Here is a 27,324-nt window from a genome sequence, read left to right on the forward strand (position 1 = left end):
CAAGGACAGTCATAACCTGAAATTCAAGCTGGGCTTTTCTGTGTCATACAATGACAGTAAAATGTTTCTGCAGTAGTAGAACACAGCTAGTAGGCCTGTTGGTATGTGTCAGGGCAGAATGAAGTTTTCCAATTCTAAGCACGCAAAGCCCCCTGAAAAATCATCAGATTGACCCCATGTCCTTAAGATAACAAAATAATCAACCCCAAGCATTTTTTCTGTTCATGCTTAGCTTTATGATCCATTGGGCTACTCTTAATTTCCCCATTGCAACCACAGGAGCTAGATAAATAGAAATGAAAACTGAGATGATACAGGCTTTTGGTTTCCAAAGGTGGGGTTTTAGCAAAGACTACCCCCACCAATGTCAAGATGGCCCTGTGTGGATTTCAGGAGCCCACCCAGGCAGAGCAGCTTGCAAGACCCGTGCCTAAAATTACAATGCATTCTGCAATTACAGAACAATGCTGACAATAGCATTTTGTCACTAAAATAAGGAGAAACAGTTCTGAAGACACATAGGGGATATGTAATGGAGTAACTAAATAAAAGAAGCAATGCTGTTCAGTAGTCTTCTGAGCACAACAGTGGGCTAATCGAAAGGTTATAGGCTGGCATGATATTTCCCTCCACAGATGTTAACGGAGCACTACTCCACGTGATTTTAGATTAATTTCTTGAATGAACTTACTGCCACGTACATTAATGAGCACAAAAATCTGGCAGAGTATCTGTCCCTGCGGCTCCAGTTCCAAGGTAAGACACTCGTCTCCATGCTATTGTAGAAATTCTCTTTGCAGAATGCAGCCAACTCGGTGGTATAACTTGCCCTCAGTTCACAATTTTCCATTTCAGACTCACTGTCTCTGTCTTGGTTTCGGTCTATTTACTCGGAGCCATTTCTTAACAATGTCTAATTTCCTCAAGGAATCCCTCTGAGTCCCCTCTCTTAGAAATGCTGCCATATCTTTTTTTTAATCATTGAAAGGCACAAATATCCTTCCTGAGCTCTCTTACCATCCAGCCTGATTATATACATAGATTTCAGTCTCCATACATTTTCAACACAGTAGGAGTTCCCAAAATGCAGCCTCTGGGGATTGAAATTGTGGCCCCAACTACAGCTTACCAAGATGAAAACAAAGCCGATCAGGTACTGTTTTTACTGTTAATGAGCCTAACCAGCAGGCAGTTATAACTCAGTCTGCAAGACATAAGCTGTTGGAATTGCAGTGCATTCATTTTTTATTTATAGCAATGCACATTCAAATTACAAGTAGAAGTTGCCCTCCAGTGCCTGGCATTTTGCCAGTGCCTGACCATCACTGTGACAAAATTTGAACATCTTGAAGATATAGAGTGCTTTTTGTCGCTTTTATTGATAGCATTCCCCTTCCTCTACCACTCCTAATTCCCTAGGCTGCCAAAAGTGGGCAGCTAAGCTTTGTTAACTTACGATTCAGACTTATGAAAATGAAAGAAATTAGCCGTTTTTCTTTCTCTCTTGATGGTGATATACAAGTCAGACGTGCAGTGACTCTGATAATGAAGAAGCTCAGTCCTTCTGGCAAAGGTAAGAGTAAAAATGAACTAATGAACAAGAACTATAAATAAGCAGGTTTCTTGGAGAGGGAGCATGTTATTAGCTTGCTGACCTATTAATGGCAATTTTAACTACCTCACCCAAAATCACAGTGACTGAAGTGTTCAACCAGAGAGGCTCACAGAACCCTTTCAGGAGGGTGTCATATGAGGAACACAGGGTAATTCACCTCACCTTGCTACCAATCAGTTTCCAATCAAACCCGTCCCCTGAATTTAAGTTACCTCAATAACTGTGTGGCAGACTTGACAGCAATTAACATTTCTCAGCTGCCAGCTGGGTTTTAGAATCTCCCTTCCAAGTGATCTCCTTATGTAGGTTTTAAAGGCAACCTGACAAGGCCCTGTTTTGAATTGAGGAGCTTGATGATGCACCTCTGATTTCAGGGAGATTTTGCTATTGCACTCAGGGGAAACTATGGCTACAGACAATGGCGGAGTAAGCAAAACAACAGCAAGCTGTTGTTTGGCACACTGAGTCTCTGCTTTCATCTTTTTCTGAATGTTCTTATTGAGGGGGCTCCTGTTAAGTGCCTCAGTGAGGAGGCACTGTTAAGAATTTATCCTTATTAGCTTAGGTGTTTAGCTCTGTGTACTGCACACATATAACCAGGAATAACCACCAAACGTGCTAGAGTATTCCCTGAGCCTAAAACCCTCAACATTCATTCTTTAAAAGTGAAGGAGAATTTTCTAAGTCATATAGAGCCAAGAAATAAAAGTTTTGTTTGAAAATAACTAGCTGTTGCTGGAGTCAAACTCTCATCAATTTCAAACCTAGCCAACGGCTTCCCAGCCCATCCGTGCCAATGGCTCTGCTCTTGGATGGCTTGGGATCACTTTTGTGGCACTAGGCTCAGGCTGAGAGCAGCTTCACAGGGTTCTAAACACAACAGTCGCTTGCATAGCGAGTCCCACTGAACGATAACAGATGTAAGCTTTTATTCCCTCCTCATTCCCACCTCAGACAGAGCACGAGAAAAAGCAGTTTTACATGTGGAGTGTTCTCCTTTTTAACCTGTCCCGTCTCTGATCTGCACGCCACAGCCTCACTGCAAGTGCAGCTGGGCTGGCTGAGCCCCCTGCTCTGCCTCTGCAGCCTCGTGCCTCCTTCCCACGCTTTGAATGAATCGATGAGAAACCGATGATAAGAAAGGTAGACGAACGCGCCGGGTTTCCCCGCAGCGCTCCCCCGGCCGGGCTGTGCGGCACTGCTACGACCTGGGGCCCCCGCCCAAGCGCTGCGGTGTTAGCGGAGCCCGTACAGCTGAGCGGCTCCGCAGCACCGCTCCAGGACAACCAGGCCCCGCGAGGCGCTCCTCGCCCAGCCACGGATCTAACGTCATTCCCGCTCGGGCCCCAGCTGCTCCCCGAGGCGGGTGCTCCCGCTCCCGTGTAGGCTATCCCTATGTTCCGGGGCCACTGAAATTATCGCTTTCTCCCCCGACGACGGGTGGCGCGCGTCCAGTGACGCCGTTCACCTAAGAACACGCCAACCCCACGCTTAGAGAGGCCGAAGAGCAGAAGATGAACGGCAGCACTTCCAGCAGCGCGGGGCCCGGCCGCGCCCCCGGAGGCCAACCCTGCATCAGCCCGGCTCTCCCCGCTCTCCCGCCCCTCTCCTCAGCCGTTCCTGGGCCGCCCCCTCGCGCGCGGCGGCGGGTGCCGCTCGGCCCCCCCGCTGCCCATTGGCCGCCGGGCGGGGGCGGGGCGCGCGCGGCATGGGCGGAGCCGCCGTCAGCTGTTCGCGGTTCGCCCGGCGGCGGCGGTGGCAGTTTGGCGGCGGGGAGGCGCGGTGACGGTTCGGCTGCTGGGGCGCCCCCGTCCCCGCGGGACGCCCGGCCCGGCCCGCTCGGCGGTGAGTGCCTGGGGAGCCTCCTCGCCGCCGGGCCCGCGGGCGGCAACGCGCTGGAGCTGGCGTGACAGTGCCGCCGGGGTGTGGGTGCGCCTCTGGGTAGCCCGGGCGGTGCAAGGCAAAGCGGGTGCGGCGGGTTACGTGCGTGTGCGCCCGGGGCTGCCGATCGCGCCCCGTTGCCCCTGCGTGGGCACCGCGCGCGATTCTCGGCCGCCCGGGGCTCGCTTCCTTGTAGGATACCGGCATGGGTGGGACTGGGGAGGGGCGCGGGACCGAGGGAGACTGGGGCGGCTCGGAGCCCCTCGGGCTGCGGGGTGCCGTGGGGAGCCCCGGCCGCCGGAGCCGGGATCGTCGCTCGGGGGGGAGAGCTCCAGTGTCGTGGGGAGGGAGGAGTTAAGGCGCTGTCGCTGCCCGAGCGAGAGCCGCCGGCTTTGTTTTGGACGCTGGCACGCACGTGTGCTGAGCCCTCCCCCGGCTCTGCCGCGCGGTGTCAGCGCCGGCATGTGACCGTAGCACGGAGGAATCCCATTGACGCGCCGCTGGGGGAGCGCGGCCGGGCGGTGAGTCCGCCGCTGCCCCGGGTGGCTCTCGGCTTCGGCGGCCGCTGCTCGCTGAGCTGTGCTCTGGGCTCTTGGGAAGAACTGAAGTGAGCTCTAGGGTAAGTTGTCCTCTACGCTGCGTTGGCGCTCTGTCTGCAGCATTTCCGAAGTGATCTGAAGTCTTCCTCAGCTGTGGGAGGACCAGTAAACCTTGCTCTTTGTAACCTCCTTTTGTGCCTTTGTTGCACTTTATTGTGATGATCGTGTGTGTCCCAGTGGGGCCATGACGGATTACACTTGGCAAACCTTGCTGTGAAGATGAAATACGCGGTCATTTTTGCGCCTCTGTCAGGAGATGTGCTCCCATGGCAGAGCTGGCAGAAGATCTGTGCCGCCGTCTCAGGACCTGTGACTCCCTTTGGTGCTCTGCCCTTAAGCTGTTGATGAGGTTGTTGTGAATGTTACACGAAGGCAGCGTGGCTGTCATCCATCCATGGTGCTGCTGTCCATTCTGCAAGCTTCCTTTGGCACTGGTGGAGGGCCATGTGAGCTGCTGGGGTGCAGTAACCCAAATTTATGCCCATCAGCTGAGGCCCTGTGCACACAGCTCATGCCCTGGTCAGGCCCTTTGTCTCTTCTCACACGCTGGTGTGTCAGTGCAGCTCACCTGGGGGGAGATGGGAGATCCAAGGGGAGCACTGAACGCATTCTTATAAAATTATTATTAATGTCTCCTTCAGGCTTGAAATTCCTCTTGCTAGTCTTCCATTCTGTTAAATGCTTCGCAAACCAGAGCAAAGGAAGAGACGTGAAGAGTTGAATTTCACTGCCTTGTTTGGAACTGGGTGGAAATCCTGGAGATGGATCTCTTAGGAGACTGTCTTCCAATGGGGTTAGATGCACAGGTAACAGTAAAGGGACTTGTGGCTTTCTGGAAAATCTGCTTCTAATTACTGTATGTTTGCAAAGAGCTCTGAAACAGTGATTTAGGGTTTGAGTTCTTTCTTCCACCATCTTTGTCCCATTTTGTGCTGCAGCAGAGCTCAGGAGCATTTGCTATGGTGATTACAGAAGTCCTGCTTTAAAGCCTGACACTGGCAAATGTGTTTTTTTGTTGTTGTTGTTTGTTTGTTTTCTTTCTTTTCTTTAGTAGTAGGGCAAAATGACACACTGACAGTGCGTGTAGGCTTGAGGGTAAGAGGGGTAGTGAAGTGGCTGTGTTGCCAAGTTTGGGACATGTCTTGAGTTAAGCCAAGGGAAGAAGTGGGAAGCTGAAGGGAAGGTTGATTTATACTGGGAGAAGCTGTGGAGAACTTCACAGGAACAGCTTTGCCAGATCTTGTGAGCTTTGCAGCCACTGGGGTTTCTTAAAAACTTGGCATCCTTGTGATTATGAGCTCTACTTCAGCAGATGGGGGAAAAAGTGAATGGGGCCAAACATACAGTTCAAGTAGAGCATGCCAAAGCAGAGCAAACCCCAAAGAAGCTGACTGGCACAAGACTGTTTGAGGGATTGGGGTTGTTTTTACAACCAAGTGTCTTCAGCTTCTATGTGCTGAAGTTGGGGGTTGGCTCCTGCCCTGTGACCAGCTGTGGGATTGGAGCCCTGGGTGGAATCTCAGACATGTGAAATTTGGCTCTCTCTGGCCAACCACACAGAGACTTTCTGCAAAGCCCCAATCTTTACCACTGAGTCTCTCACCTCTCGTGCCCACCCAGATGGACTGCACTGGGAGGGAGGGGGAAGCAGATGTGGAAGCAAGAGCTGTGTTTTACTGTCGGAGCAGAAGGCATTGTCTCCTGGATGTGATTCTTGTGTCTTAGCTGTTTCCTCGAATGTCTCTTTATTGCAGGAGCAATGGATCGCCCCAGCTACCTGGAAGAGGACTATTCTAGCCTGGATGGGCTGGACGATGACGTGTTTCACTCTGATGACTTTGGACTTGCAGGTCAGCCTGGTGAGATGACTGCAACTGGCATTTTCACACAGAACCAGTCCTACAGCTGCCTTCTGGGGAGGTTTCAACTATTTCCCCTCACACACTGCTGTGGTCCCGGTGTCAGGCATCCTGAGCAGCAGGACAAGGCAACTCAAACACTCAGCCCGTCCTCTTCCAGTCAGGATGTTATGTTGCCTTGTGGAGTCACTGAAGAGCCCCGGAGACTCTTCTATGGTAAGAGCACTCCAATGTCACCAGCTTTTCAGCAAGGAAACTGTCCCTTCAGCACTTCCCCAGCCAGGCAATTTCTTTCATTAGAGCTTTAAATTAAAAGACTTAAATTATTTTGCTTTTGTTCCTATTCCCTAAAGAGTGGCAACTTGTATTTTCTTACCCTTGCTTGTCACTGCAAGAACCAGGCACTTGCTGATTGCTTCTGCTGTACTTGATACTTCCACTTTTTTTCTTTTGCACTTTATTCTGTCAGTTTATTTTGCTGCCAGGCATTAAAATGTTCACCATCTGTCATATCCTACCAATTACCTACTTTTTTTTTTTTAAACCTCTTGTGCTACTCGTCCACATAAGAAAGACTCCTGAAGGTTTGCAATGAAGAGAAGAAAATGCAAAAATTCCCACTTAATGGTACAGACTTCAAGCTCTTTACTGGAATTAAACTTGTTGAATAAGTAGCACTTTACTGATAACTGATGGGGCACCACTCAGTACTGTGTATCCAGTCCAGCTTTAATTCAAATCAGTCCCACTGAACACTAGAGAAAACAACTGAGAAAAATCTGAAGGAAAACATACAGTAACCCTTAAAGGGGGACAACTTAAGGCAAAGATGTTGGAAGAAATGTAAAATTGTCATTAAAGAAAAAAGAATACCTCTGCACTTGTCTGAACCATAAACAAGCAAAAAGAGCCAAGTGGAAGATCCTACCAGTCATTTGATAACACTGATAACACAGAGTTATGCTTAATTGTTATAAGACTAATTTAAAGCTGAGCAAATTAAATTTGTACTGTATGCTTATGGTATATGCAGACATTGTTTGGCTTCAGAAACTGGACTTTAAAATGAGTTAAAAAAAAAATAGGATTATGTGCAACTCTTTCTGTATGCCTGAAGTGTAATACTGAATAAAAGAACTATTCTTTGTGCTAGAAGAATGACTCTTCTGGTCTCTGTTTTGTAGGGAATGCTGGTTACCGCTTACATGTCCCCCCAGTTGGCTTTGCATTGGATCCAAATCTCCAAGAAGAGCCTCAGGAAGGTCAGCGGGAGGCGCGTACTGAGGTGCAGATTGCACGGAAGTTGCAGTGCATTGCAGACCAGTTCCACCGGCTCCACATACAGCGGGTAGGGTGTTTCCTCAGGGGAAGGTGGGGTATTTCTTATCTGAGAGTGGTGCTCCAGAAGACTGGCTCCAGGCTTTGGCTAAGCAAGCTGTGGCCTAAGGCAGCCATAGGCTGCCAGCAGTGACAAAACAGCATGGTATACTTATGTATTTTGCTCATGCTAGATTGATGGCTCTCTTTGAAAGATTGATAGGTAGAAGGAAGAGCATGTATAGAACTGCACTTATTGTCTGGGAAGGTAGCTGCTGTTGTCTGCTATTCCAGCTCTCCTGGTTCATCAGCAAAAGGGTCACGGATGCTTTCCCTAGCATTTGGCTTTTCTTCTCTGCTATCCTTACCACCAGCATCATGTTTTCTGTGATACAGTGGGTTGGCTGTGACTTGTGTAAGCTCCTCATCTTGGAGATGACAGCAAGCCTAGAGTCTGTTTTGGCACTTTTGTTGTCTAGGGATAGCTGTCTCAAATATTAGAGTATATTATGATCATGCTAGACTTGACAGCAACTCCTCTGTGAGACAGTCCTAGCTAGTATCTCAGACTTGTGACCAACTTCCTCACAACAAAAGACAGCTGTAAAATGCCATCAGGTCTGAAAAACAGAATCTTGTTTTACTTTGCTTTAAAAAGAAAAAAAAAAAAAAAAGAAAAAAAAAAAAGGAAAAAAAAAAGAAGAGCTTTGCTGTTTTTTAAAGAAAGAAAATAAAAGCAAAGTCCCTTAAAAATCTAGATTCTTTCTCCGTTTTCCCTCCCTTCTCTACTGAATGGTAAACAAATAGAAGTTCCAGCTGTGCAGAGTTTGGTGACCAGAGTTTGGCAGCACTTCCCTACTTGTATGCAAGTCCAGCAAGGTGTTGCAGTGTGTATCCAAATGTGCATATGAAGAAGTTGACACTTGCTGACTTCATAGAGTGACAAGAAGCTTATCTCATTCCAAATGTGTTGGTGTTGTTAACTTGGAGTCCGTTGTAATTCTTCTCAAAGGTAAGTGAGGAGCTCTGCCCTGATCAGAGGACGTGACTTGTGGCAGGGCAAAGTTTTAGTTGTCTCTGTGATAAGAAAGAGAAAGGAGAAACAGGACTGTTCTTAAAGGAAGGTTAAAGCTGTAACAGGAAGATTAACCTGTAGAAAGGTGGATTGGGCTATGAATGTCATTTTGCAAATTACAGAAAACGATGAGCAACCACAAGCTTTTTAGCATGTGGTGTTGGTTGAAACGGGGTTTTCCCCAGCGCCACCTTTTCATCACAATAGCTATCTACAGCCAGATTGTCTCCGTGAAGGGAAGGCTAATGTCTCCAGAGCGGAGGAGCCCTGGAGTGAAGTGGTGGAACTGGTTGTAACTTGACCCCTTGCATCTCGGGGAGCGAACCTACCTCATATCTATGCCTTGGAAACGCATCCAAGAATGCCCATCCAAAGCGGCCCTGTGAAGCTGCCCCTGGTCTGGCTTTTGCTGCTCTCGGGCTGCGGGTAGCTGCCAGCCTCCTGCGCTGTACGCAGGGCTGCGGCGAGGGCTGCCCGGCCAGCCCAGTGCGTGCCGGCCAAGCATGTGGGAGAGTTAGTAAACAAAGGCATCCGCCTGCACTACCCAATCCTGCAGCCAGCGGAGGAGGAGCTCTGCTGCCTTTGTTTGGACTGGAAGAGCAGCGAGTTGTAAAGGGGGGGAGCTGTTCAGCCATTTACATTTGAAAACAAAACCGAAGAAATCCAGAAACGTAGCCGAGGATGGAATAGTTCAGCCAGTGGTTCTCCACAGCCCGACCCTGGGATAGGCCTTGGCATTTGCATCTGCTTGGGGGATTCTTTCTTGTTTGTCAGGGAAACTAAGTACTGAACCACATACTAGTGTCTGAGGCGCTGTTCCCCATGGAGTTTTTTGTTGAAATGTCCAGTCCCCTCCAAGTCCTGCATGGAGGATTTCCTATGGCTTTTGGTTTTGGTTTGCATGCAGCCCCTGTGTCCTGTGTGCAGTGACTTTTTCCAGCCTGGCACTGAAGAAGCAAGCAGTCTGCCTCTGGAGAGGCATGGAGTGGCTTACAGTGTGCTGTGGGGCAGTCTGAGACACAGAAAACCAGGCTGTCATCTAGCTTGCTGTAAAACTGAACACAGATTTGGATGCCCCATTCCAACCTGTCTCGAACAGCTGGTCAAAAACAACTTTCCAAAGTGATCAGATCCCAAAGAATCAGATCAGATTGGATCAGATCAGATCTGAAGAATCAGATTTAGAAAACCACAAGGTTAGTCACACCAAGGTGGTCTTGTGAAGTCCTGAGAGAGAGCAAGTCTGGTTTTCAACAAGCTGTGCCTCTTCTTGGAGACTACAAAACATCTTATCTGTGAACTTGTGAAAAGAAAAGGTATGCTCTCAGTCAGCAGGAGTTAGGAAAGACTTTCAGTGTTGGAGTAAGTCACGTGGCCAGCTCAAGATTTGCCCTCACTTGGCTCTTCGGTTCTGTGAGACAATCCAGCAGTTCAGGTATGGCTCTCATTTTGCTCCTGCAGCAGCAGGGCTGTGTTGACACAAGGACTGCTGGTTGTTCTCTGGCTGTGAGAGGAAACTGAACAGGCAATTGCTGCTGAGGTTGACGTCACTGAGTTGTCATTGGACTCATCTGCATGCACAATCTAACCCCATCCCACACTGGGAGCCCTAGAGAATCACTGTTATCTCTTCCCTGTGCTCGCTGGCTATGTGGTGTTTGTTTTGTGGTTCTTGGCTATGCAAAAGATTTTTGGGTATGCATCTTGTAAGAATAAGAAAGTTGGCTGCACCTATGCTTGCTTTTGGCATGTACACCATTTTCAGGGTTTTATTTGCTAATAATGTATTAAACAGAATACAGTGGTTTAAAACCTGACTTTTTAATCCTTAGCACAGTGCTAGAGCAGTAACACAACATTCCCTAGCACTCTGTGGCTTTAATCTTTTTAAGGTGCTGAATTTATTATAGGAAAGACTTGAGCAAAGCTCAATGTTTGTGAGCATCAGAGCCCTGCTAGAGGTTAATCCAGTTTCAGAAGGGCTCTTTAGAATGACATGCAAGACCATCTATGTTTTCTAAAGCTCTTTAGAGGTAGCCCTTACCTGTCTGAGGCTGTGTAGCCTCTGGCAGTGTTTCCTCCATTCCACGTTTCTTGCTCTGCCCCTTTGAAAACAGTGCAGAGCTGAGTCATGCTTTTTATGGGAGAATCAAACAGCAGTTGCATTCCTCTTCATTTGGAGCAAGCGTGCATTTGCTGTGGGATCTGTGTGCCTTCTGTCTGAGTTGCTGACTGTTGTCCAGCCTGTGGCATAGATTGAAGGGTGCATTTGGTGGTTATGAGGAGTAGAGCTGGGCTTAGAGTCCCTATTGGTCAGTTAGCAGGGATGTGTTGCCTGTGCCAGACTTCCTTGTCCATAGCAACAAGTGCTCAGGCTCTTCCACAGGTCTTGAGTTCAATTGACCTCTCTTGCTTTGAGGAGAGGTTTCAGCTTTGCCTGACAGTAAATTTAATGATCTGCTGCGCTGCTGGGTGGAATGTGAGTAGAAAACTACAGACTGCAGCAGCAGTACAGAGCTGCCCTATAGGAGAATGTATATTATGTAAGACTGAGGTGGATGACGCTGTATATCAGTATTACATCCCTCTAGTTTGACCTGTATCCATTCAGACATTGAACACTACAGGTTTTAACAAATAACTATCACATCAAGTTGCAGCTTTGAGGGGACTGTTTTTTTTGAGGGGACCGTGTCTTCTTTGTAGTGATCACTTCATGGGGGAATGAAGTTGTGTCTTTAAGAGTCAAGGAGTAGTAGCCTTGAACCATTCCAGGCTCCAGTCCAAGCAGAGCCACTGACTTGCTGTATGACCTCAGACAAGTCTCTTGACCTCGTTGTGCTTCAGTCAACCCATCTGGAAAGCTTGGTTTAAAAAAAGCTGACCCTCAATGAGAACCAGATGCTGAATCAGAGCTGAGCTTTCTTGAGTAAATAAGTGCATTACAAACAACAACAAAGCCCCTTTCCAACACATTAGAAGTCCTGCAGTTGATTAAGATATGCTGACCATGCTCAAAAAACCTCCCATGAATTTAGCTATAGAAAATTTTGCTTCTGACAGTCCCCAGCTTGATTCAGCAGATAACTCTTGCTGTTGCTGTGCAGTGGGCCCAAGCAATATGTGGAGTCTGGATGCCTGTATCCCTCAATTGTGGACATGCTACCAGGCTTGTACCAGTTGTCTCAATTTAATGATACTGAAAATGTATGGGAGGAAATGTTGTTTTCCTTTGAAAGTGAAACTTGTTACATTTTTGCATATTTTTTCCCCTCTGTGTCTCATGAGAATTGTTGAGGCCTCCTGAGACACCTTTGCTTACGCAAAAGGGAGCCTGGGTATCTTGTCAGAAGCTTCTTAGTTCAGCATAATGGGTACACAGCACTACCTGTGCAATTGTTATCCAGAACTTCAGCAGGCTTTCTCCATTTTTCTCTCATAGTTTACTGGGGACATTCAGGGAATTTTTAACTTAATTTTTTTAACTGTTTGTTTTTTTGTTTTTTTTTTTTTGTAAGTTTACCTTTACATGACTTTACTTTTAAAAAAAAGTCAGAAAAGACTTTAAAGACTTTAAATAATGTAGAAATTCCAAAACTGGCCTGCAGCTGAGCCTGTAGCACCAACAACTCCTTACTTGTACCTGCAGTCTCTCTGAGACTTGGGGTAAGTGCTTTCATTTATTTCCCGAATAGGTTTGTACATCTCAAGATCTCTGCTTCTGGCTACTGTGGGCTGATCTCTGCTGCTGCTGTACAAAGCAGTGATCTTCAGTTCAGCTTTGCTGACTGTGGGATTCACGTTGGTGCAGGGCTTGAGTGTCTGGTCAAGTGTGCAGGAGCACAGCATGGGAGATTACCAGGCTAAGAATTCTGTAAGTGGGTGAGCCCAGTGTAGAGGATGGGAGAGAGGCAGCATATGAAATGGATAAAATTGAGAGGCAAAGCTATACAACTGGAATAGTAAGTCTGAGGAAAGGAGTATGCTGGGAGAGGAGTTCATGCAATTGATGGAATCAGGATCTTGATATGGGGAAGTGGAGGCAGGTATTTTTTTGGCCTGATTTTATTAGGTTTCTTCAATATCATTTGCCAAAACGGTAAAAAAGAGGTGAGCGTGGAAATGCACCTTCCCTTACACATACAAATGGCATGGCAACCTGTTGCCCAGAACCTGTTCTGATGCTTCCTAAATCCTGCTGCCTGTGAAGCTGATTATTTGACCTTAGGTTAACAGAAACTTGCTTGACCCTTTTAGTTCTGTCTTGAAATAAAATACTTTGTTGCACTGAGAATGAAAATGAGGAGCAAGAACACAATTATGCTGCTGTATAGATCCATGTTTCTCCTATATTTTGAATTTTGCATATAGTTGTGATTTACTTTCTTCTAAAAATGAAACAGCAGAACTGCAAAGGGTTCAAAGGCAAAGAAAGATATTAAAATCTCTTTATGAGAAAAGAAAATGGGCTAGGACTGATAAGCCTAAGAAATATACAAGACAAAGCAGCAATATTAATTTGAAATCAGAAGTGACATGAAGTTGCAGATAAACTTGATACTCCCAGTACAAGAACAAGGTAAAATCAAGTCAAAGAGACAGCTCAAAGTAAATTAGGTAGGGTTTTTTGTGCAATAGATAACTCTTGGACTCCTTGTCAAAAAAAAAGACTGTGCATCCGAGTGCTTTACCTGGGTTCAGGGGTAACTGGAACAAGTTTATGGCTACTGAAAGGGTCACTAGGTAAACAGAAACCAGATCTGACTCAGGAAGTCGTAAGCTCAAAATAGTTAGATGCTGAAAGAGTATTAGGGGGAGCTATTGCATGTACTTGCCTTCTGCTTTTCCTCAGGCAGCCACACAAGGCTGCTCTTGGAGACTAAGCTGTATGAACTCAATGCAGCAGTTGCATGTAACTGTTACACATTAATTTTAAAAAGAAACGAAACTTCGGTGTCAGCATACTCTATTCTTTTTTTTCTCTACACTTTCATCTGACAAAAGATTTAAGTATATTATGTTTGTTTTTGTTTTTCTCCTGCTTGAAAAAGTGGATAATGTTAAAAAAGCAAAACTTCTTGCCTGCTTCTAGTAGAGGAACTGAGCAGAGGATAAGGGAGCCTGGTGACAGGAAAGAAGTGAGGACTGCATAACAGGCTGCTGGGAATCCCTCCTTCACCTGGGGTACTTTCTGGCACTAGAGCTACAGTCTCAAAATATCACAATTGCCCTCCATTAAAAAATGCAAAGTATTTTTGGGGACAGTACAAGTGATATACAGTGAGCTATTGTACAGTATTTCTAGCATCGCCTGATGCATTTTTGTGTGGTTTAAGTAGTGTACGGTGCTTCTTGTTCTGTGAAATTGCTGTGTTTTTTTGCAGGATGTGCTGCATTTCTTCAACTCGCACAGTGCCGTGTGACCTGTGGCAGTGATAATGTTCTTTCTACTCATAACAGTGCAACAGCTGAGAAATCATTTTTCAATTTAGGAACAGTTGCACTTAGTATTGCACTTATTTGTTAGTGTGAGAGAGTAGAAAACACAGGTTAAAACTTGTCTGAGATCATGCAGTGATCACAGATGGGAGCCCGGTGATTGGGCCTGCAGTTGAATTGCGTAGATTGGTTGATCTTATTAAGATACTGTTGTTTCTTAGGGGGATGATGAGATGCTTGCAGTGATTATTTATGGTAGGAGTGTGCATGTTTGTATTTTACACAATTAAATTTTATGGTAGAAAGATGGGGAAGTGAGGGTCCAACTGCAGAGTTGTCCTTTGTTTCAAGCCACTGAAGGGGAATGTCCCACTAGCCTTTTATAGTCTGTTTTGTTTTGCTGTCTTTTTTTTTTCTTGGTAGCTACCATTGCCAGTGGCAGAGTAATCTTTCTGAGGACCACACCACAGCCAAAAGAATAGCAATCTAAAAATAAAGCAGTGAGGCAACTTCTGTTACCCCAAATTAGTCTTTATGATGTAACCTGTTACCCGAGGCTGGCGATGGAGAGCTGCAGCTATCTCCAAGAGGCCCCGGAGCAGCAGCGACCCCCTGATGGCTGTGCTGACCCCAGCGAGAGAGGAGGCGAGGGCGCAGTGCGTGAGAATGGATCTGCCGGGCAGTATTTGTGCTGCGGCTGCCGTGTTTATATCGCTCTCTAAATTTAGCCTGTGAGTCATCCGAGCTGCTGACGAGAGGCGGCTGTGCCCGCAGGCTGCGGCTCTGCACCTGCCTGCCCCCTGCTCCCCCTGGCGCGGGGCAGCGCTGCCACTGCGCTCATCCCGCTGGACTGTTGTCCTGCAAAACTTCCAGAGCTTTGCTTTGCTGGAAGCCTGAGGTGCTCTGTAATCACTAGGGGGTGTTTCCCGTGCACTGCTCAGTGTCTCAAAGCGAGTTTAAATGCTAAGAAAACAGATCTGTCTCCACTGCCTGGCTGCCAGGTGCTCTGCTCCTGGGCTCAAACTGCACACCAGTGGAGGGGTGGCCTGGATATCCGTGCCACACCTTGGATCCCAGAATGGTGGGGAGCGAGCCCTGCCCAGGCACAGCTCTGAGGGCAAGGCAGCACCAGGTGCAGCCTGTGGAAATACAGGACCCTTATTTACCTTCTCCTTCCCGCCTCTGTGGTGGAAAATAACTCTCCGTGCCCTGGGCTGGTGCTGTGGGCCTGGGAACGCGCTGGCCGGTGGCTGCCCTTCCCAACTCACAGTCAGCTGGCTGTTGCCATGGCGCCTGTCTGCTTCCACTTCCTGCAGGCTCAGCCCAAGAGGAAGGCACAGGCCAGCAGCTGCCTGCTTGTTTGTGAGCTACAAGACAGTCCCGGAAGGGCTCACCTGCACCCAAAGCAGGTCTGCGCCTGAGGCCTGCTGATCAGGCCAGCGCTCATCTTCGGTGATCCTCCTGCCCCACACCATGTCCTTCCCTGCCACGTTTTCCTGCTCTTGTGCAAGGAGGAGAACCTTTCTCTACAGAAGCATGCACATTGCTTGTCTTGCTTTGCAAAGTCTGCTGGAACTCTGGCTGAGGGAGCCTTGCTCAGGATAATGCCTCCCTCAGCTTCAAATATTGCCCCGTTCAGCAGAGCCACGGGCTATGCGAGTCAGGACATTCCCTGTTCTCCCTCTGTGCTGCCATGCTCTTCTTTCTGTTCTCTGTTACTGTCTTTTTTTTAAGTACATGCATTATTCTTTGGTCATTAGCAATCACAGCTGGAAAGACCTGAACTTGATTTCCATTTCTCTCTCCAACTGCGGGGACACCTTCTGTAACCTCTCTTGCTGTGGGGACTGTGACTTTCTAGTCTCGGTGAGCTGAAGCACATTTTGTGGTAGCACAACGTGCCTCCAGCCACCTGGCAGCCACAACAGCCCTCAGAGATGAGTCAGCAGCTGTTCCCGGTGTGCAAGTATTCTTGTTTTCAGTGAATAAATAAAAACTCAACAACTTATTGCTGGTACTTGTATTAGTCATTAAAGAAAGAATGATGTTTTTATGTGCATATATGCCAGTATTCTTTTGGTAAAATATTGCTATTTATGTTAGTATTTTAATCCTTCCAATTAAGATAGGATCAAAATTTGACCCTTAACGATCTCTAAACTGTGAAGTAAAGTCAAAAGTTGCCCATAAGCTGAGGAGGGCAGGCAGGTGCACAGTTCTTTATATGTGATAGGAGTGTGCTATATCCACGTATAGTATGTGCATATATGATGAACATATTCTTTATTTTTCAAGGATAGTAATGGCTCTTTTGTCAGATGATATAGAGTTAATCTTTTAAACGTTTATGCCCAAGGACTCGAGGAGCTGGCAGAGGGACAAAGTTTTCTTTAAGTTGTATTACCTGTACTGATTTTCCTTTGAGCACCATGTTCAAGGGCTTGGAAGGAGTGAAAAACTTTTGATATCTGGAGTGCTGTTCGACAGATGGATGTCTGTATGCTGATGGCATAAAACATTAGGAGTATTAACTCTGAGGAGGGAATAAATGTCAGGTCAGTTGTGCTCCCTTTAATTTGCTTCCAGGAAAATTGTTGTCACTTTTTTGTTTACCAGTTTTCTGGCTTTTGTCAGCGCAGCTCATGGTGTAGGCTTTGCTAGTGTGCTGTTGGTGCTGCACGGGACACTTTTCCTGTAAAATGCTCTTTCCTTGTGACTCATGGAAGCATTCATGCTAACATCTCAGACAGACAGTCTCTTAAGGATATCCCTTTAAAAAGCAGCTGCAATAGGAAATGTTTTTATGTGTTTCCAGCTTTGTGTTGACTTACTGTTTTCACAACTCTAGTCTTGGTTAATGTAGAGGGCAGAAAGAGCTTCTTTTGGTCTGAGGGAAGAAAGTTCAAAATTGTTGTGCTTCTGCTGTATGCAAGTAGCAAAGTGTTCATCTCTGATACTGTGTTGTAGCAGTGAGTCTGAGTGTTGAAATGATCTGATGAGGGTTAAATCACTGTAGCTAGGTTTAGGAAAAATACTGTCTTGCACTGCAATGGTCCTGAGTCTGAGGAGACTGTAAGGATTTACTTATTTACTTGAAACATACCACATCTGAAAAAAATTAGATGCAGAATTCATGGAGTAATTCTCCTGGTTTTTCTGCCCTTCCTGGCAGCTGAGTTATACCACAAACACCAAAAACAAATCTATAAACTTGTCTCCCCAAAAACCCCACCAAAGGGAAAACCACCAGTTCTGAGATATTTGAGTATTTTGGTTTTGGCAAAGGCATTTCTAGGGAAAAGCTCCTGAAACTTGTGAAAAGTACTTTTTTTAGGCTCAGAAGTTCTTTCCATAAATTGGTTTATCTATCTCTGTTGCAAATTATATCTACCATTTCCATTCTGTGGCTCTTATCCCACACTGAATTGGTGCCACAGAGAGCAGATCAGCCCTGAAATGAAACCATAATTATGAAGGCCCTGTTAGCTAGGCTTGCCCCTGATGGAAGCGGTCCATCTTGCTCTTCTCCTGAGGCCACCTTGCCGTTGTGCTGGCACAAGCAGCAATTTGACTATGTGATGGTGTGGATCAGATGAGTTAGGATGGCCTGATCAATAGTAAAAGTAGCTTTTTTTGACAGATCAGTTCTGGCCTTGATCATTTTCCTGCTCTGTTTCCCTTTCCAGTCGCAACTTTCCAGTAGCGAGTGAGGACAATGCAAGCAGACCACTTCAGTCTGCAAGCCAGTGAAAGTGTGTGTGAGCTACGACTCCATGGAAGGAAATGCTGGCTAAATATGGACCCAGAAGGCCTGTGGTCAAAGTATAAAACCTAGAAAGTTGTCCTTGGCCTGCTGGAAGGTTGTAGGCAGTGAGTTGTCTCATGCTCAGTTTTTTTCACTTCAAAACAGAATGAATGATGCCAATATCCTTCATAAAGTTGTTTGAGATCTTAGTTTTTGTAAGCAGGGGGAAGCAGGTCGAAATGGTTCTTACTGAGTTCTTCTTTGTATGAAAATCTCAATGAGTGTCTCCTGCAAATAATGAGAAACACTTTAAACTGGAGAAAAAAGAAAATGCTTTACCAAAAAAGTAGCTCAAGTAGGCAGTGAAATTAACACAGTAGAGTGTGAAGTTTTGAAAAGTTTAGCATTTTAGCATTAGTGCTTTTTAACTTCAGAATTACTTTTTAATGTTAGAATTAGTGCTTGTGATACCACATCCCATTTGCTGTCCTGCAGATCTGTAAGTATTCTGAAAATAGAGATCTAACAAAAAACAGGAGGAGAAGCTCTGTCCTTCCTCTGTTTTTCCCTTCTTTACCTATCATAGCAAATAACAGTTGTTTTTCTGAGATGCCATTTAAAACTGCAGGAGACAGAATATTCAGAAATCTGCTGTGGTTTGTGAAAAGCAGTCTCCTACATGAACCGGGACATTAAATACCAGGATTTTTCCACATAGTTGTCCTCCTGACAGGGTGGTGTAGTAGAAATTGCAGATACCAAATCAGCTGAGATGTATTTCAAGTTTAGCATCTTTAATCATGACTTTGAATCTCTATTACCAGTTCCCTGTAATACACTTATCTTCTCTTTTGTCTGCCAATGAAATGAGATAATTTGCCAAAGTAACCAGATTCCTTTTGGAGCATCCATAGTATGTTTGTCCACTCTGCTCTCCAAGTATAGTTCAGTGTTTGCAGTAACTGCAGACGAAGGTCTTGTGCTTGCATGCTGCTTCATTGACATGTTACCATGAAGATCTAAAGGAGCATTCAGCATAAGCCATAATGACTTGATAAATGCATGGTATCTAGATGCCGTCAGAACATTTTGGTCCAAATGTATGCTTGAGCAGGTTTGAAAGTGTGGAGGAGGGTGAAAAAGGTCTCTGGAGTTTGACAAGGAAGGACAAGCCTGGTCAAACTGAGAAGCAAGCAGCAAAACAGAGAGCATCTTGCTTTCTGAGGACAATTTAGATGTTTGTAACCCAGCTCTAGAGGATAGTGTATAAAGACCTTTTTTATGTAAACTTAGCCATGTTTTGGCAGTCTGTATGGACTGAACCATTTGGACTGGTTCCTTAGAATTAGATGATACCAAACTCTTGAGTTGCCATCTGTGGCGCATGCACCAAGCATGATAGTGTTATAATGTGTGATTAGATCTGTGTGAACTCTTCTAAAACCAGGAGACAAATGGGTAAGTCTTGAGGCGAAGAACGAACCACTGCTAAGATGCAAGATGAGCACAGGTTTTCTGAAGCCGGTTCAGTACGTAGCTGTGATACAAATGGCACAGACCTATTTGTGCCTAAACATGAATATAACTTAATATTTGGGATGGCTTTGGAGAGCTCATCTCTAATACACTAACTCCAGTTGCAGCTCTCCCCTATTTGTGATTACATAAAGAATGCCTTACAACCACGTTGTTCTGCCCTGTTGAGCTAATCTAAGTTGAAACATCTTGTTCATATAATGTGCTTCAGTGCTCTTTTATGAACTCCTGTGTACTGAAGCAAAGTTGTTGGAAGTCAGTCTTCTGATTCCTTGTCTGCTGGGGATTGGGGGAGGGGGGAATCGGGACTGCTTTGTTTTGTTTTCCAGAAATGATCAGTCCTGCTTAACAAATATGGAATTCTGGATGAGAAAACAAAGCCTGACTTCTAATGGAGAGCTGGTTATTGAGGTGAAATAGTATCCCAGGCTGAGCAATGTAAAGAGAAACCCACCTGTTTGTGTGAGATGTCATTAAAGTGCGGGAAGGTGGGGGTATAATGTGAGCCACTTTTGCAAGGTGATTACACATAACAAAAGAAGGGACAGTGTCCCTGCCCCAGAGCTGCATTATAGAGTGCTGTGTCCCCCTGAAACTCAACTCCCATGTTTCTTCCCTGACAATGGGACCTGAAATAACCTCTTGGTTTTGGTTTTTTGTGTGTTTTCAAGTATGTTCTTGCTTAAGGTTTAATTGGCTCCAGTCAGTAGGAAAGGGCTCCAAGGCTGATTATTTATGGCTTACTGTCAAAAGTGGCTATAAAAAGGGCAGTATTATCTTGGAGATGCTGGGAAGGAAAATGTGGTGGGGGGAGGGTGGGGGAGTGTGTGTGTGCACGAATGTGTTTTCTTGTACTAGATGAAATCAGAGTTTTGCTGTCTCAGCAGTGTGGTTTAAATTGAAGATTAACCCTTTGACCTTCACGGTGTCAAATCACTTACAGATGGATCACCAGTTATATTTTTACTTTTTTTTACTTTTGGGGTGAAGGGGGGCTTTTTTTTTAAAAAAAAAGAAAAAAAAAAAAAAAGGTTGTTTGTTCATGCAGCTGGGGCTTTTGAAAGGCTCAGAAGCCAATCTGATTAAAAACAGCACTTGGCTAAACTCTGCAAAATCCTACAAGCAAAAAAAAAGTTTAATCCTCTTGTGCACAATGCATAAAGGATCTGCTCTTTTCTTTTTGTAATGTTAGAGCTACAATTATTTCTGGAGAACTTATCATTTCCCTCTCTCCTCTCATCCCTTGCTGCACCCCCTTGTTATGCTGATGGGATTAAAGTGTCTGCTCTTGAAAAGTGTAACCGAGTTGTTATTGGAAAAGAGAAGTGGTATGTTGCAATTCTAGAAATATAAATAACTTTGTTTCAACTGTTCTCTACAGCATCAGCAGAACAGAAATCAAGTGTGGTGGCAGCTTTTTCTCTTTCTACACAACTTGGCCTTAAATGTGGAGGCGAACAGGAACCGCACTGGGCAGAGGTGAGCTTCACCCACCTGTTTCAGGCCACATCCAGTCTGCAGGGAGCACTGAACAAACACTGGTTCGGGGGAGAGACATGCACACCGCCGGCCGGATGTGAGGACTCTGAAATTCTTATACTCGTCTTCAAGTTTGGGGTTTTATGGACTCTTCTTTGCTGCTCCCTGCCTTGTGAGGTGGGGAGTTCTTGTCCAACACTGTCGAAGGGAAGCCAGAATGTGGATGTGTTTGGTAAAGCTTGCTGCTGGTTCCCCGCACCGATAACCTCTGTGCAGGAGAGGCAGGTATTAGGCTAACAGTTTCCTCTGCCCCGTGTCACTCAATGATAGAGTGCAGGAGAGTCATTTTGACTGCTAGTTAAAAAGGATGTCTGAGGACTGATGACTTTGAACATCAAACGTACTTTGGGAATCTTCACAAGCAGAGATGATTCCTCCATGATGAAAGTTCTTTTTAACAACGAAAACATTTCAGTAGCTTATATTCAGCAGGTTACTTGTTTTCTGAATGGATTTATTTCTTTGCATCTTAAGTGAGAGAAAATCACAAAGAAATACAATCTCCTCAATCTTGCCATTGGGCACCAGTTGCAGCTCTCTCATATGAAGTTATTCTTTGTCATTGCTGCCAATACACCAAACTGTTTCAGTAGAATGTTCTTGAAAACATTCCTGGAGTTATTGGTGACTATTAACTTCTGTCCCTCTTCACTTCCAATTGAGTACTCACAGTACCCATAAGCCAGCATGAAACTAAAATCATGGAATATGACACATGTCATTTTTTCTACAATGCTATTGTAAATGCTTTTATTAGTTTTATGATGAGTGGTTTTGTTTGTTTGTTTCTCCCTCTTGTCACCATAATGTGGTTGGTTGGGAAGGCTTAGGTCCCAGGCGTCTGATTAGAATTGCTTTAGGATTTGACGTGAATGTTAACTAGCAGCTGGTTTGACACATACACTGTACAAGCAATTTGTCCACTACTCCACTAAGTAGTGTTTGGATGCAAACACTGACCAGCAGCAATAATATTACTTCATGAGAGACCTTCTAGTGGTTCCTACTTCATATGCACTCAGAAATTTGTCCATGTGATTGACACTATTGGACCAGCAGAGGAAAATAACCCTACCAAAACGATGCAGCCTTACAGATCTAAGGCTTCCTCTGTGCAGCCTTAAATATCATTAGTTCACAAACCCAGTGGTAACTAAGGTAAAATATTAACAGAAAAAAACAATACAGACTTCATTTTTCAGACCACTTCCATATCTCCACTGCACCTTGTTGTAGATCTCAAATTACAAAACTAGCTTAAGGAAGATCTTTCCAGAGATTTGCTCTTTAACCCCATTACAAATGTTAACTTCAGCTGTTGAGAAATTTTTCTGCTATCGGTTGACCCTGAAAAATAGGCATTACTGTAAGAGAAGAGTAGTTTACTTGCACATACACTTTCTCCTCCATTCCTCTCTGCATATCCTTTTATAATTCATGCTTTCTCTGGTATTTTGTATGATGTCATCAATGCACTATAGTGTATGGTAACAATTTGCTGAACACATTTAAATGTGGACTTTCTCCCTCTTTTCCAGCCGCATTTTCTTTATCTGCATCCTGCTTTACTGTGGCAAAATGTGCTTCAGCTCCCCGAAAGAGGTCTCAAAGCCTTTTTCACTTTCATATATTCACAATTGCTCTCGTGCAACATAATGAGAGTTTGTGAGAAAAGCTTTTTTTCTCCTTTTATGTTATTTTTTTCTAGCTAGGGCTAGAGTAATATGTTTGTCCAGGATGATTAATAATTCATGCAAATGAATCTCAAGTAATATTTTAGGGGGTGGGTTTTAGGATGGGGGGAGGCTTTTGGGGGGAGGGCGTTGTTTTGGTTTTTAAATTGTTTCTTTAAGCATGTGCACTACAGAGTTACCCAGAGGGATACAAGTGCTATCTGTTGCCAACTATGTTGCAGCAGTATGAGAAGCCAATCTCTACCCATGTTTTACAGAGATGAGGTTTTCCATACCTTGCTTTGCGCAGTCTGCTTGGAGTAAATGCTGTTTATTGGAGAACAAGGACTTTAGTGGGGGCAAAAGCCTGAGGGGTAGTGTGAGAACAGACTGAGTTGGGGGCCCCTAAGAAACTGGATGCTAAGGGCAAGACTCTTAAAATAGGAAATCTTAAAGAGGCTGGAGTGAGTGTGCTGAGGCTCAGGGAGCAATGCAGCTGTGTTGCCTGCCAGCATGCTCCAGGACTTGATGCTTGCATTTTCCCACTGGGTGCCATGGCTCCTTTATTGGGCACAGTCACAGACCAGTAGGTCAAAGCTTCATCATAACAACCCCACGAACTATGAAGGACTCAACAAGTGCATCTGACGCCTAAAAAACGTCATGAGGTTCCTGCTTCCCCTCTGCTTTGTCTTGACTGCGAAACAGGCCAATAATACCAGTACCTGCTCTGAATACATAAGCTGGAAAGTAGGTCTGGTATTGGCACTTTCTGGTATTGCAACCCTACCGGTTATTCTAGGACATAACTGTTCTTAATGTGGAGAAACAAATACCTGAAATTGTTCAGCAGTCAGGCTGACTGCCTGAATAGAATCACTTGGCTCAGGGAAAGACACAACTTTGCCAGTCCGTATTTCCCATTGTAACAACAAACTTATCAAAATTGGTCATGCCAAGGTCTTTAGTTAAAATCTCCTCAAACAACAATACTTCATTGGAGACATAGAGCTACTCCTAGACAAAGGCTGACTTCCTGCAATACGCATGGTGGTTAATGTTGCCAGAGATTTGCAACCACTGATAATATATTTGAATTATATTCCGTATCTGCATATCTTGGAGCAAGGAAATACGCTCTGTCAACCCAAAATTCTTATTTTGCTCCTTGTAGACATTATGGGGCAGTCTGGTTTTTCACTTGAGGAAAAGGAGCTGTTTCATGCTTACAGTCTCACCTACTTGAAGAAATAATGGGTACTTGTTATTTATTTTTTCCTTCTGGCCTGGTCAGATGATTCTGTCTTCTCTGGAGGGTGAAAAAAAGATTTCACATGTTTACTAACAAATACACAAATGTGCATCACTCGTGATCATCCTTTTGTTTGACACCCATCCTGTGTTTGTAAGGACCGTTCAGCATGCATTGAGATCTCAGAAAACCTCTTACAATGTGACCACAGACACAGGCCAATTGTTCAGGGAAACACGTCCAAGGAGCATGGATTAAGTTCTGTTGGTGAGGGAATATGATCAATTTTTTTTTCATACTAAGTTGTCTTCATGAAAGAATGGATACTGTTTTTCTGTGTCGTAAATCTACAACCTAGCAATTGGAGAAAACAATGGGATCTTCCTTCTACCTGCAAATACCTACAAATACCTAATTTTAACAGTCAGTTTTTAAAAAACAAACAGAAAAAAAAAAATCCAGCAACTTGAGCTGCTGACAACAGCAGTATTAAAGTATCCTACTTGCTTTTCTCAGATCTCCAAAATGGGTTCAGACCTCAGCTCTCTCTCCTTGAGAGATAGCCTGGTGTCCTTCTCAACTTCTCACCCTTTTGGGCATCTTGTAACCTTGGCCATCCCTGGATCCAGTAAACCTGGTGCTAGTAGGGAATAGTTAATTTCACTTTTGTTTCCTGCAGTTCTTGAAAGCTGAGCCAGTAATTGCAAAGTGACTGCCCAGGGATAGCTGCAAACTGCCATTAATAGGATACAAAAAAGGCAGAAGATAAATGAATTTGCATAGACAGCCTTTGGATTTGTGTGCAAGGCTGCAGACTTCTCCCAAGGTGCTGATAATCTCTGGTAGCACTGAATTCCTGCATAACTGATCACATATCTCAGTTTAAATAGCCTAGTGGGTTAGATGTTTGTTGGCTAAACTCTCTGCAGAAGAATCCTGAAAGAAACTTCCCTATCAGCCTTTGCTTTGGAGATGTGTATCAGCAAGAGACTAGAGTAGAGGAACCCAGTCCTTAATATAGAAAGGGTGACTGTGAAAACTTCTCTCTTTCTCTCTATTGGCTGTTTGCTTTGTCCCTTCAAACCTGAATTAAAGGTATATGAGATGTGTGCATGTGAAGTTAATACAGCCCAACTTGTCCTGTAGCAGTCACTGGAGCTATAGCCAAGGTTGAAATTCATTCTGTATGGGCCTTGACACTCATCTGGGAAACTACATATTCTGCCCATTAGTAGACCTGGGAGAAGATTTTCCTTTTTTAAGAAAAAGGAATATTACTTGAGGCAGTTGTTGCAGTGTGACCCCCTCAGCTCTGCAAAATTAGTTTCATCCTTCTGCTACTGGTCCCGACCAATCTTTGCCGAAGTTGTAGGAATGGTGAGACTGTGACACGCTGGATGGTGTGTTATTGGGTATTTTTAAAGGGAAAAATACAGGCAGCACATAACTTACGTGCTAGAAGCCAAATGAGAATGCGGAAATGTGGAGGCCTTGCCTTATTTTACCAGCTATATTTACTGCAGGAATATAAGTAAAAGGACCATGGGTTGTTCATTCGTGTTAATGGGAGCTCTGCACATGGACCAAGCACTATGGAGTATTAGCATAATTTGACAACAAAGGTTTATATCATTCAAGAGTCTGTTTTTCAAACTGGCATTTGTGCTCATTTGCAAAAATGCCTACCTATTGCCTTTGATTGTTTTAGCAAGAAGAAATACCTCAAGGAATTGATAAAAGATCACAGAACAATCTTTTACAGTTCCTAAAGACTTCAGTGGTCTCTGTTTCTTTGGTTTGCATGTGTTCACACAGGTGTTACACAGCTCAGTTCTTCTCCACCAGGAAAAGCAGAAAAGACCAAACACATCAAATGCACTGGAATGTAATTGTGTGTGTGGGTGTGTGTGGGTGCGTGTGTGTGTTCTTAAACTGAATGCAGTCTGACATCCCCTACCCCTTCTTTCTTCCATGTGCCTCACCTTCCTCCTTAGCCACAGAAAGGAGGGTCTCTTCCTGTGAATCCTATGCTGGAAGTTGGTTTCTGGGAAGCGGAACCTAATGTTCTGTGGGCTGTTTTTTAAAGCCATGTTTTCAGTTCTGTCTTTAGACTCCTAGCTGCCTTTGGGGAATGGAGGGGTGGGAAGAGTAGATTCTTAAACTGTTTTTAAAATCTATTATGAAAATGTTGCATGTATAAAGTTATTCTTAAATCTAAAGGAGTCTCCCTGATTTGTGGACATAGCTCCAGGAGAGCATCATCACAGATTCCTCAGCTCCAGTTTTTATCAGACTATTACGAAAGGAAAAATTGATGACAAAAGGGGAGAGACTTTGTGTGATGTAAAGATAACGTTGTCAGTATCTTTTTACATAGAAGTCAGAAAGTAGGCTTCAAATAAGGAAATTTCAAAACACTCAAGGGATTTGAATGTCTGTTTCCACTGGATGCATTTGGAAATCCTGCCACTAAATTTGAGTTTGGGTGTCTAGACTGTTGGGATTCCTTTTTCTGTGAAACCAATCGCACATCTTTGCTTCTGTTCTTTTTGGTGGTATGGAGTACACTCTCTCACGTTTCTTGGTAAAATTCACTGATGAGAATACTGTGAAATGTGGCTTCACGTTTTCTCCATTCCCCTCTTGCATGACTTTTCTATTTTTGTGGGATACAATTAAAACTTCAGAGTCCTTCATCTGGAAAACCAAAACAGTGAAGTGAGCTAGAATTTACAATGTACTTGATAAACTTCCCATGACCACAGTGGAGGGTTTCCCCACGATTTCTAATGTTCACCAGAATATTATACTGTCCTGCTGCAGAAGTAATTCTGATGCTCTCCTGTGAGATTTCTGTCTGGATTAGTCCTGAAGTGCACACACCTTCTTTGCCATGGACTGAGACCCAGTGAGAATGTAGCATTTTGTTTATCCTGGTTGTGTGCCTCCAGGACTCCTGCCTGTACCAAAGGTGACTGGGCAGTGCTCCTTTTTTTGTTTTTTTTTTTTTCCCAATCTGTGCAGTATATTTGCTTTGTGCTTTCTTTCTTTGGTGCTTTTTAATACTTTAATACTTGGATTGTTTTTTTCTAATAACTGGTACAATTTTTAATAAAATTGTTAAATTCTTTATCTATGTTCTTTGTTTTATTTTTTAAGGGATGGAGGGTGTTTCTACAGCTGGCCAGTTCTGGAGTTACTTAAATTGGTGGTACAGCTTTGGTTGTTCAACTTTGAAAACACCTGGTAGATCCTTTTATGTATAACCTAGAACCAAGCCCTACAGCAAAGGCAAGATTTCATTTCCAGGCTGGACTTCAATCCTCAAGCACAATTCAAGTTATGAAATGTTCTTTCAAGGACAAACATTCCCATGAATGGGCAGAGAGCTGCTGCTGGTGGAGCTGTGCAGTTAAATTGGAGCTGCACTATTAACTTGCTGCTTCAAATCAGAAACCTGAGAATATGTTTCTCTTAAGATATACATAGCATGCCAAATCTGTAAAATGTACCCTTTGACTGATGGCTGCTTCCTTTTTGCCTAGGCAAGTACATTCAGAGTCAGGCCAAGGGCACTAATTGAGAGAGGTACCATTCTTGCTGGTCTTCTGGCATGAAGGCAGTGGACAAAGGTTGCTGCAACTTTCAGGGGTCTTGTAATGACGCTCTTCAAACACAAAAATGAGCATGACTCGACCATTACAAGTGACAGCAAGATACGTCTTAGTAATCATCAGGCCTCTCCTTAAGTTTTACTACATTCCTACATGGAAAGAGAAACTTATGTCCATTAA

At 44.6% G+C, this 27,324-nt stretch overlaps 1 protein-coding gene across 4 annotated transcripts; it reads left to right on the forward strand.

The window, feature by feature from the left end:
* The first annotated feature begins 3,351 nt into the window (after window positions 1–3,351).
* BMF (Bcl2 modifying factor) lies at window positions 3,352–26,662 on the forward strand. Of its 4 annotated transcripts, none has more exons than XM_048947474.1 (5): window positions 3,352–3,460; window positions 4,737–4,901; window positions 5,850–6,170; window positions 7,139–7,302; window positions 20,448–26,662. In XM_048947474.1, exons 3-5 carry the CDS (start codon window positions 5,855–5,857, stop codon window positions 20,547–20,549), a joined length of 582 nt encoding a protein of 193 aa, XP_048803431.1. In that variant the 5' UTR covers window positions 3,352–3,460; window positions 4,737–4,901; window positions 5,850–5,854; the 3' UTR covers window positions 20,550–26,662. The 4 variants fall into 4 exon arrangements, with proteins under 4 accessions (XP_048803431.1, XP_048803433.1, XP_048803432.1 ...); XM_048947476.1 differs by lacking the exon at window positions 20,448–26,662 and adding an exon at window positions 8,079–8,682; XM_048947475.1 differs by lacking the exon at window positions 4,737–4,901.
* Window positions 26,663–27,324: the final 662 nt, after the last annotated feature.

Source organism: Lagopus muta, chromosome 6, assembly GCF_023343835.1.
Source record: "Lagopus muta isolate bLagMut1 chromosome 6, bLagMut1 primary, whole genome shotgun sequence".
NCBI classification, from domain to species: Eukaryota; Metazoa; Chordata; class Aves; order Galliformes; family Phasianidae; genus Lagopus; species Lagopus muta.